General features: G+C 34.5%; 1 protein-coding gene across 6 annotated transcripts in view; it reads right to left on the bottom strand.

The window, feature by feature from the left end:
• The window catches only part of LOC150094190 (uncharacterized), a 106455-nt gene that overhangs the window by 61555 nt on the left and 32270 nt on the right, over positions 1-12630 (bottom strand). For all 6 annotated transcript variants that reach the window (XM_090412121.1, XM_090412125.1, XM_090412123.1 and 3 more), the window contains one exon: positions 12252-12371. In XM_090412121.1, the coding sequence (XP_090268247.1) occupies positions 12252-12371 (120 nt within the window). The remainder of the gene's footprint in view (positions 1-12251; positions 12372-12630) is intronic.

Here is a 12630-nt window from a genome sequence, read left to right on the forward strand (position 1 = left end):
TATAGGTGGACTGATATAGTAAAAAGTGCCTTAAAAAGTACATTAGAAGATAGAAATATAAGATCTGATAATGCTGGAGTATTGACAGATAACAGATTGATTTGGAGGAATTGTAGATAGGAAGTTAGTAATAATGTAAGTTTTTCATAAGAAAAACTTACATTATCATATATCATAGTACTATCATATCCTGTACACCCCTTTAGGGTACATGTCAGGAATTTGATGATGGTGGTGTTAGTTCTTCTGTTTTATCAATAATAGCTATCTCACATGTATTTTGTTGGAGAATCGTCGATGCAGCCCACTTCTTATAATACATAGAAGGATTCATTTTTATTCAGGAACAGATGAATTTTTATTCACTACATCTGTTATTTTCAAAGACTAGAATAAAAATGGTCCTACAGCATGATCATTCCATCCTCCATTACATTAAATTTAAAAAGGAAAGTGTGTTTCAAAATCTGCAGCTGCACTCAGAAATCAATCGAATTTAAGTAAATACAGATGCAAGAAATTTCTCAAAATATGGGAAACATTAATCCTCAGAGATCCTAATTTACAACCTAGGCCCTCTACAAATGGCCATTGAGGATGCCCCCACCTAGATATGACTTTCAGGTAAGATCCACATATTTCATTTATTATTGTGTTGCCTTGGTGTGCATTTGTACTTCCTAAAGATCCATAACTTATTAGGTAAGCTATGTATTCCAGACAGATGAATGAGTTTTCTGGAAGCCAAAGAGAACAAGATCAAAAGATAAAGGGAAATGAGACAGAGATATTAAAGATTCTTCTCAGTTTTCATCCTATAAAAAACCATTGTAGTATACACCCAATTCCCCATTTACACAGTAGCTTGGTTCCAGAAAAAATCGCGTAAATGAAAATGTGTAAAAAATAATACAGTGCATATGAAAAAATAGAAGAATGGTTCCAAATGTGCAAACCCAGTACAAAATATAAGTTATTTTCAAACACACACACACACACACACACACACACACACACACACACACACACACACACACACACACGCACAATCCCTTAAAGAAAATAGTGTGTCACTAATAAAAAGAAATTCGAAAAGGCCCAAATACACCACGCATATCGTTATTAGTTAAATTTTATTCACCATCACTTTCTGAAAGTAGCTACATTCTTTTGTGTGAGAATGGAATTAAATCACTTCCATCACTTGACACACTGACTGTCCTGTTTATACTGCAATGGCAAAAAATTTTCTTCAGTAAAAGGAACTAAATTAGAATTAATTTCCAATAATTCTGAAGGTTGATTTTTTTTACCATAAACTCTGTAATTAATCGTTGAAATCCTGTTTTGACTAGATCTTTGTATAATTCTTCATATTGCACCATACATGACTTCATGTATGGTGTTTAAACTATTCAGCTCATTCAGTATTTGGATCATGTGCAAGAAAATGACTTTGCAATTTTACTAACCATTTGAAGCCCTTCTTTAATTAATCCTGCAGTGAGTAGAATCTCTTCATCATCACTTTTTTTTTCTTTTTCATTGAGATTCTCAAGGACAGCTTATATTATTTTGTCATCACTAACAGTCTTGTCAACCATCAATTCTTCAATATCTGCAGACAAAAAATCATCAAATTCTTCTCTGCCAACTGCATGTGCTAATCTGATGATATTGGGATATTCAGTTGTATGCAAAGGTAAGCGGTTTTCTTTTTCACACATTCTGGCCAAGTAGCTTTCCAGCATGCATTTAAAGTTGATGGTTTCAATTCTGATAACATCAACTTAGCAAGTTTATGCAATCCAAAGTAGAAAATTTCTTCCTCACATCAATAACTGTCAGTAAATTATCCTTATCTAGTTTATCCAAAATGTATTGGAATGTTCTTCTTATGTAGTAAGTTTTGAAGTCAGCAATCACACCCTGGTCTAGTGGTTGTATTAAGGATGTTGTATTAGGTCTGAGAAAACAAATTCCACATTAGGGTGTTTTAAAACAGGATGGGTAGGCACATTGTCTATAATCAATAAAACTTTAAAGTCCAGATTTTTTTTCCCATTGGAACCATTAATTAAAAATTTCTTTTGTAACCCAACCTTTTTTATTTGCCTTCCAGTGCACTGGTAACATGTTAAAATCCACACTTTTCATTGCCTGCAGTCTAAGGGATTGATTAATGAGTAATGGTTTTAATATACAATCTCCTGAAGCACTGCTGCAAAATAGAGTCATACGATCCTTAGCTGCTTTAAAGCCACCAACACTTTTTAGTGATTTCACTATATAAGTTCTATTTGGCATTTGTCTATGATCTGTAGCGTTGAGTAATCCCTGATATTTAAAACATCGAAAGGGTTCCCCAAAATTCAAGTTTAAGTACGTATATACCATACTAAAAATGGAAATACCCCCTTTTTAACAGAACTGAATTCAAACAGAAATTTTTAAAATAAGTGACATTTGAACCATGTTAAATCAAAATACACAGTGTAAAAATAGAATTGCTTTTGTTTTTTAAACCATTTTATTTCAAAATCATGTAAAAAAAAAGCCATGCAAAAAGAGAATTAGCTGTATTTCATATTCTGTTCAAATTCAACTATCTGAGGTGAACACAGCTTTAGGATCAGGCAGGATATCAGTATGGGTAATAATAGAATGTACAAGAGAATTAAGGTGTGTTCCTGACCTTCTGAGTTACAGTTAACATGATTCCTAATAAATGGAAAGAAGGCAAGGTAATTCCATTATGCAAAGTAGAGCTAGAAATAATATAGCTAATTACAGACCAATCTGCATTTCTGAATTTGTCATCAAGAAAAGTGAAAGCCCAATTTAAGTCTCACTTTGCACTTGGATACTTTATAGAGGACAGAATGGATTTGTTAAAGGTGGATCTTGTTTTAGCAATTTACTCAACAGAAAAGCTGTTGACTTCCATTACATGTGGCAATAGAAACATCTGAAAGGGAATATGCTATGCATTATGGGATGCTGTGACAATTTATTGTGAAGTATTTCATGTGCAAACTTTTGTTTGCTCCTGCTAACATAAAGGATTAAAACAAGAATATAATAGCTTGTCAAGTATAATTTTTTTCAAGATAATTTGAAGATTTGGGTTCAAGGTTACATTGTGATGGTGAATTTAGGGCTTGTGTAAAAGTGGTGATTTTTATCTGTTTTTATTGTGTTTTTTTTCCTTAGAAAAGAATTTTTTTTAGTATATTAGTTGTCCAACTGTGTCATGCAGACTGCAGACAAGAGTATACAAAAGAGACCTCAAAAAATAGGTCTCCTATTCTGTTCCCTCTAGCCAAGTGCTGAAATATTTCCTTTACATCAATGAAAATGAATTAACCTCAATAATAGCGAAATTAAAGCAGATTATCAGAGAGACGATGCGGAAATTACAGTACGTTGAGTCCTTTCTTTTAGTGTTGCATGGTGATCAGCATTCATTTTAGAAATTATGGACTTTACAACCGTGCTATACATAACTATTTTAATTTCCCAACATTTCAGCCTAGGGGTGCTTAAGGGTCAAAGCTGTATAACTGAGAGGAGACCTCCACATAGCCTTTAAAGGAATGCGGAGAACCGACCAGGGCTTCTGACCTAATGTCCAATCCTCACCTTCTCGTGGTGCACCCTGTTGGGTATCTACTTTGATACTGAACGAACGAGGATGGGCTGGCAATTTGGGATTTAGCCGACCAAATTGTATTCTTATTGGTTAAACCAAAATAAAAAATGATGGTACAACATGACAAAATTTCATGCCGGCTGGGGCGTCGCCCGGTTAAACAAGGCCCCCGTTGTTTTCGCCAGGGAACCAGGGTGAACAGCGAAAAGTCAGCTACTGAAACAAATCTGAAAACAAACCCCAACTCAACATCACCAGAGTTAAAGATCGGTACTATCAACATAAGAAGCCTGAATGGCAAAGAAATGGAGCTAGCTGAGGAATTAGATAAGTACCAGATCGACATAATAGGGGTGACTGAAACAAAAAAGACCAAAACTGGTGAGATCTTTCTGAGCAATAAATACAAAATGCTTTTATTCAGGCAATGACAATCAAGGAAAAGAAGGAGTAGCCATAATATTCAACACAAAATACGAGGCTAATCTTCTTGAATGGCAGGCAGTCTCAAGTAGAGTAATGTGGGCAAATATGAGAATGGGGAACTGGACAGTGAGACTTATTTGTGCCTATGGTCCCACAGAAGGTTCTACTAAGGTAGAAGTGGAGGAATTTTTTGAGGCTTTAGAAAAAGCAACTGACACAATGAAAAAGGAAAAGTTGGTCCTTGTTGGGGATCTAAATAGTAGAGTAGGAAATGATTGTGAGACATACAAAAATATTTTGGGAAAATTTGGAGAAAAGAGCAAAGCTAATAATAATGGCAAATATCTGTTGGATTTCTGCTCAGGACATGGACTGGTTATTACTAACACCATGTTCCAACATAAAAATGTGCACAAATTCACATGGAGAGAAGAGGCTAGGAATAAAAAAAGTCTCATTGACTATGTTATTGTTGATAGTGATGTTTTCTCCCTGGTGCAGGACACCAGAGTGTACAGAGGATTTGAAATTGGAAGTGATCACTATTTAGTCTTGAGCAGGATAAAATTGAATTTCATATTGAAAAGAATAACATGTAAGAAAGTTTTAAAGCGAATAAAAGTTGAGCAGCTCTCAGATGCAAACTGTAGACTAAAATACAGAAATATTATTGAAAAGAAAATGAAAGAGTTTGAGAACAGGAATCAAACCTTGGAGATTCAGTGGCAAACTCTGAAGGAAACATTGATTGATTCTGCCAGAGAGGCATGTGGTGAGGTTGTGTGCAAAGATAAAAAAATCAGAACTCCCTGGTGGACACAGGAAGTTAAAGAGGCAGTGAAGGAAAAGAAGAAAGCATATCAAAAGTTCCTGGCAAATAAGTCAGCTTTTACTCTTACAGAATACAGAAACAAATGTAAGAAAGCCAAACAGTGTGTAAAACTAGCTAAACAAAAGTCATGGGAGGACTTTGGCAAGAATATAGAAAATAAATATCAAGAAGGTGGCAAAATATTCTGGAGGTTGTTGAAGAAGCTTAGGAATGGAGGAAAGAGTGCTGTAAAAGGAATTAGAGATGATAAAGGTGAAATGAAAACAGGAGAAAAAGATATCCTTGAAGTATGGAGTAATTACTTTGAAAAACTGCTAAATGAAACAAGCAGTGATGACAGCACAGTGATAAAAAACACTGACCAGGCATGCAGTCAGGAATACATATCCATTCTTGAAGTAGAAAAAGCCATCAAAGGCTTGAAATGTGGAAAGGCAGCAGGAGTAGATGATATTCGACCAGAAATGCTGAAGTATGGTGGTATAAGAGTCTTACAGTGGCTGCACTGCATAGTTCAGAAAGCCTGGACAGAGGGACGAATTCCCGATGATTGGAGTAGAGCTCTCATAATACCCATATATAAAAAGGGAAATAAAACTGAATGTGAGAATTACAGAGGTATTTCCCTACTGAGTGTTCCTGGCAAGATCTATGCAAGTATACTTGAGAAACGGTTGAGAAGAATTGTGGAAGAAAAGCTTGGTGAAGAACAAGCTGGATTCAGGCCAAATAGAGGCTGTCAGGATCAGATCTTCACTTTACGACAAATAGTCGAGAAAGCATGGGAATATAACAAAGATCTGTATTTAAGTTTTGTCGATTTGGAAAAGGCATATGACAAGGTGCCAAGAGAGAAGCTATTCAATATGCTGCAGTTATATGGTGTCAATGGGGCATTATATCAAGCAATATTTAGTCTTTATTTGAGCTGTGAGTCAGCAGTTAGAATTGAAGGAAGTACAGGAAGATGGTTTAATGTTAAATCTGGTGTGAGACAAGGATGTACATTATCCCCTCTGTTATTCATTATCTATATGGATACATTATGAAGGAATGTGGTATTAAACCTGATATCAAAATTGGAGATGTTAATGTCAGCTCTTTGCTTTATGCGGATGATGTTATACTTCTAAATAAATCCGCTACAAGTCTGCAAGATTCTCTGACTAAATTGAATAGCTGTTGTAATAGATATGGTATGAAGGTCAGCAATAAAAAGACAAAGACAATGAAAATAGGCAGAATCATTGAAAATGTCAACTGTGTTGTGAATGGAGAACCTGTGGAACAAGTAAAACATTTCAGCTACTTAGGCACAATTTTTACTGAAGATGGTAAACTAAATATAGAAATAGATAACAGAATCAGCAAAGCTGGTATCGTGGGAAGTCAATTGAATAAATTCTTATGGAATAAGAAAGAAATTAGTCGGAACACTAAATCAGCTGTATACAAGACTGTGTTCAAACCAATTTTAACTTATGGATCTGAGAGCTGGGTCAGAAGTAAAACACTTGACCAAAGACTAGAGACCGTAGATATGAGAGTCCTGAGAAAGATTAGAGGCGTGAACAGATGGCATCAATGGCAATATCATATTAAAAATGAGGATATTAGGAAAGAACTTGACATTGTCAGCATCCAGGAATGCGTTAGCAGAGCTAATCTCAGATGGTATGGTCACTTAAATAGAATGGGAGAGGAAAGATTAGCAAAACAAGTGTTCTCTGCCAGGTTGGCAGGAAAACGACCCAGAGGAAGACCAAGATATAGGTGGATTGATACGGTACAAAGTGCCTTAGACGATAGAAATATAAGATCTGATAATGTTGTATTCTTGACAAGTAACAGACAGATTTTGGAGGAAAATTGTAGATAGGAAGTTAGTAATGATGTGATTTTTTCATGTAGTACTGTCATATCCTGTACACCCCTTGAGGGTACATGGCAGGAATTTGATGATGATGATGATGATGACATTTCAGCCTTCATATTAAGGTCATCATCTGGAGTATATACAAATATACAAGGACAAGCTGAGTTACATTTCACACAGTAAGCTAAAGAAACAATGATTTCATCACCAGTTATTCTGAAAGGGAATGTGCTATGCATTATGGGATGCTGTGACAATTTATTGTGAAGTATTTCATGTGCAAACTTTTGTTTGCCCAATCAATGATACAATCCTTCTTTTACAGAACAAATTCCCTTCAGATATCATGGTGCTCTTTGCGCATATATTACGTTCTGGTTATTTTGTATGGCAAAATGCTTTCTACCTACAAAAAGAAGGCACAGCCATGGGCTCGCCATTATCACTCCCTATTGCTAACTTTTATATGGAACATTTTGAGCAACATGCTCTAGATTCCTCTCCTTTAAAACCCAAAGTCTGGCTTAGATACATTGACGATGTTTTCACGATCTGGCCCCATGGCCGCCAGACACTTTCCATAGCCACCTAAACAAACAACACAAACGTATGCAGTTCACAATTGAGATTGAAAAACAGAACACACTTCCATTTCTAGATACACTTGTCACACATCTTCCTTCTAACAGTCTTTCCTTCACTGTTTACTGGAAACCGACACATACTGGCCAATATATATACATATAAACCCCTACCACCACCCAACACAAAAACTAGGTGTCATTAATACTCTAAAAAACAGGGCTTTGAAGATCTGCTCCAATGAACAAGTGCTGAAAGATGAATTTAAAGTTATCAGAAATACTTTTCTAAAGAATGGTTACAGCCAAAACACCATTAACAAAATTCTCTACAACATCTCAATAAAAAACAAAGATAAAACAGACTACAATAAAACTATAACCAGTCCTTACATTAAAGGGACATCAGATAAAATAAACAGAATACTATAGAAATACAACCTCAAAGCCACCGTTAAACCTTCAAAATTAAAAAGCTTACTCAACTCATCCAAAGACCCACTCCCTCCGCTGGCCCACCCTGGAGTATACCGTATTTATTGCACCTGTAATCTACCATATATATAGGGGAAACAGGACTCACAATTCCTATCAGACAAAAGGAACATAAATGACATATTAAATATAATAACTATGGTGAAGCTGGCCTTTCTGATCATGCCCTGAACACTTTATATAGAATTGACTAGAAAAGCACCAGTTGTTTACATCAGATCAAAACATCAGATGCAAATTTAAGGAAGCCTGTGAGATTCTTATCAACCACCCCAATCTGAACAATAATGATGGTCTAAAAATCCCAAGCATATGGAAGGCACATATTCTACCCACGGAACCTTTCTACCTAAGAGCTAATTATAAGCAGGACTGTAGATAATCCAGAATCCTAAATCTAATATAATCTAATATTGTAATGTTAAAAATAGGACATCATTGTTACCGTAAGAAAACTATCTATAAGAAAGAATGTTGCTCTCATGTTATCTTAAATAAAATTTAGCTTTGATGTAGTTTCTAAATAATTAATTAATTTGTAATTTTATCTGTATTTTTTTTTCCCACTAGAGGTCATGCCAGTAGAATAACCGGTGATCAAATCATTGTTTCTTTAGCTTACTGTGTGAAATGTAACTCAGCTTATCCTTGTATATTTGTATATACTCCAGATCAGGGTCAGTTTTAGACTGTTAGACACCTGCATGCTAGAGATAATTGGCCGCCCTTGAGGATAAGGCTACACTAGTGTTTTTTTTTCACGACATTCTGTCATGAATTCAGCACAATTACCAGAAGGCCTACTTTGTAAATTATCTCCACAGCTTGATTTCGGCGTTGACTCTTCCTCCTGGCACAGTTCTGAACGAAATTCAAACTTTTCATTTGATTTTTCACATTCCACTTTGATTTCACCCTTACTGTCTGGAAAAGGTTCTGAAGTGATTGATGTTGTTGAGTTATCTTTGTCTAACTTTACATATTTCAGTATAGATCCTCGTAATTTTTCCTTTTCCTTATCACTTTCATTCTTTCTTTTGCGATAAAAAGCACCAGACAGACGTTTAGTTTTCCTATCCGCCATATCTAAACATATAATAAAAAACATTAATAATAATGGTAATAATAAGCACAAATTATTTTTTCTCTTTTTGAATGAATAAATAAATGTTGTAATAACCCAAACTGACTTAAGCCTTTCTGTACAGATTCTGAAAAAACTCCAATCTTTCCGTCCGTCTGTCAGGTCTATCTGAAAGACGGTGGTATATTTTATAACAGGTACTAGAAAAAAAACAAAAAATTGTAATTCCATTTTTTTCCCAATTATGTATTTTTAGTAGCAAAAACTAGGCCAAACAGAGAATGCATCATCAATATATCTTAACCAGAGAAAAGGTTTGGTAACAGCAGTATCAAAAGTATATAGAAATTGGCTAGAGGAGGACATCATATATCAACAGATGCAGGGTACAGGCCATGGCAGTACCCTCTATCTGTTGATATATGATCTTTCCAAGTGAAGTAGTCAGTATGGATGGCAAATTTAAAGAGACCAATGATGTCAGGGGAAAATCATTTTTCAGTAAAATTAAAGAGTCAGAAAGGAGATATTGGTAAATAAAGAGATGACATCGAATCTCACCATGCTATCATTATTTAAAACTAAATTTTGGTTTCAAGATTTGAAATGAGTGAAATTTTTTTATTAAAACAAGCACTCATGCTAATTCTTAATGCATGTCTTCCATATCATGACTTACACTCTCTGATCTACATTCTGGAAATCATTGATTAGTAGTTTAACATAAATGATTTAAACTTTTCGGCTAATTATCACCAAGCATGAAAAACATATAATGCATGCCACACTTCTGTTTCCTCATGCTTTGATTATCAAAAACATAACAGTTTCTCTAAGTTTATGATAATGAAAATACATATGTATTTTCTTTTCTCTCCCTTGGTGGTAAAACTAGTCACCATTTCCTCGCAAGTTTTTATCTTCTGTTAACAACCAATTAAAACCCAATTTCTCGTGACAAGTCCCATCCCATCTGCCCTTTAATGTTAGGCTTAGTGGCCTGTCACAGCCAAGTTACTTGGCTTTAGAAATCTACTTACTGTATATGACAGTGAGGTTAATCTTATCTGGATTGTCTACTATGTCAATGAATTGCATGTGTTGTTCTAGCCAGTTTGCCTGTTTGTGGGATGAAAAAAAACTCAAGTTTCTGGAAGGAAAATTATGTATGAGACTGGCTAACTCACCTTCAGATGAAAAGCTCTCATAAAGGTTCTCTATGTCCTAGACAGGATTTAAACCCAGGTCTTTCCAATTGAAAGGTACTGTCAATGCTGAATGAGCAGCAGAGGTCATTCTTATAATAAGTGACAGACTTATTTGGAGAAAAACTGTTGATGAAAGATTAGCAATAATGTAATGTCAATCATGAAGTGCTTTGTCATAATATACCATACACCATCCATCCATCAGAAATTTGATGGATAATGATGACTTTACAGGTCTTCAAAAACAGTATCAAACTCATACTAGCCAGCTGTCCATCACTGGATTTCTTCTCTTTATGAGAAGAAATTAATAATAAGCTGACAAATGCATACTTATTAATAAGCTGACAAATGCATACCATGTATTCATCACTTCTCACCTCCACTATTAACAAGGCCACCAATCAAAAGGCTGATGCTAGCTATCACTTCTCCACTCCACTATGAAATCAAGGCTACATATTACAAACCTGACTTACTGTTTCAGTAGTTGTTCATCTGTTTTAAATGATTATATCTTGTGAATTCGAATGCAATTCCAACTACTGTCACCATTGCTCACAGAAGGATCTGCTAAAATTGCAGTACTAAAACTTTATAATTATTACAATCACTGGAAATGAATATGTTTCTCTAATCACACTCAGTATAATGTTTATATCTGATGAAAACAGTATATAATTAAACCAAATCTCTATTTAAATGCAAAAATAAAATAGAACAGCTACAGGCAGAAAATACTTCCCTCTCAATTTCATGATAGAGAAAATTTTGGACAGTTCATATAGCTTTAATGGCATGAAATGATACAAACAACACAAATGGAATTAAAATAAAGAGTCCCAGATTCCGATTTCAATTTACATGAATTGCATAAAACAGTTGCAAGAAATGTACAAACAATAAATCCCATCTTCCTTGTTATTTTTACTAAATGGATTGTCATAGCAAAGCACTTTGGCTTCTTATAAACCTTATCAGTAATGATAAGGGTTAACCCTATTTTCACAGTCTGTTGTGCCCAAAACACTTGTTCTCTGGCATTTGTCTTAAAGAGGGAGAGCTTCACTTTATAAAGGAGGGGAAAAAAAAAATTACCAGCATATGAGACTGGCTACACCATCATCAAAATTTCCCTTATAAATACATATAAAAAGGCTTAGGTATCATTGATGATTCATAATAATTTTAACAGTATAAACAACATCAAGAAAGGCAAAAAATATATTTATTAAACTCACCAATATTTCTCTCGTTTTCTAACCAGCATCATGAGAGCACAATTATAACTGTGACAGGCACATAGCACTAAACTACATAATTGAGGAAAACAATTTTAACTGTAACTGACAACAGAACTAATGTCCTTACATGGTATCCCTCTATGGGTCAGATAACTACAAAGTTAATTCAGGATTAACTCTGAATATTCCTTCATATAGGATCAAATGGAAGAAAACATCTTTATTATGTAGAAATCATTATAGGTTCTGAGAGACTATTTTTATCAGCATCAACTATGAAGCACTCTCCTAACTTCGACAAGTAAGATTGTATTAATTTACCAAAGATCTGGGAGGCTATCATTTTAAGACCTGGCCTGACTTTTCTATATTAACTTTGTGGTTATTTGACCCACAGAGGGCATCATGTAAGGATATAAGTTCTGTTGTCAGTTACAATTTAAACTGTTTCCCTCAATTACAAAGTTTAGTGCCATGTGCCTATCACAGTCATAATTGGGCTCTGATGATGCTGGTTAGAAAAACCAGCAAAATATTAGTGAGTTTAATAAATATATTTTTTGCCTCTTTTGGTTGGTGTTTATATCATAAAACATGATTATGAATTTCCTCACAAATGTTCCTAATACTCAGACAAGATTTGAACCTAGATCTTCTAACAAAAGACATCAATACTACCAACTGCATAACAGCAGTATTTTGTAATATACAATGCATGTATATATTTATAAGAAATATTAACAAGTAACAAACTAATTTTAAACTTTATAGCATTGTTCTAAATCTCTAACACAAATACTTATGCACACAGTACAAATAATATATATATATATATATATATATTACTTAAGGATATATCATTCTTGAGTCTTGCTGTTTCCTCAGGAGTATGAATATTGGCTAAGTAGACTTTCATGCTTCTTAACTTTTCTTTTACCAATAACAGCTCGTCATCCTGATTGGACTTGGCAAGCTGAAAAGAATGTGTGGATAAGCTTAGCTGTTGTCAGTTACTCATCTGAAGCAGTTAATTCACAACACTAAGAGAATACAAATAAGATATTTATTTGGCTGCTAATATTTTGATGTTTTTTGTACCCAGCATCTTCAGAGTACAAATAGTCTGTCAGAGTAGACAAGTACTAAATTAGTTATCAGTGGAACAAATAAAAATTATAAGTGGTCATAAAAAGAATGTCTCTCAGATCCATGTCAGTTGGTCATAAAAGGAA

Source organism: Typopeltis vanoorti, chromosome 22 (assembly GCF_054136105.1).
Source record: "Typopeltis vanoorti isolate ZY-2024b chromosome 22, IOZ_Tvanoo_1.0, whole genome shotgun sequence".
Taxonomy (NCBI): Eukaryota; Metazoa; Arthropoda; class Arachnida; order Uropygi; family Thelyphonidae; genus Typopeltis; species Typopeltis vanoorti.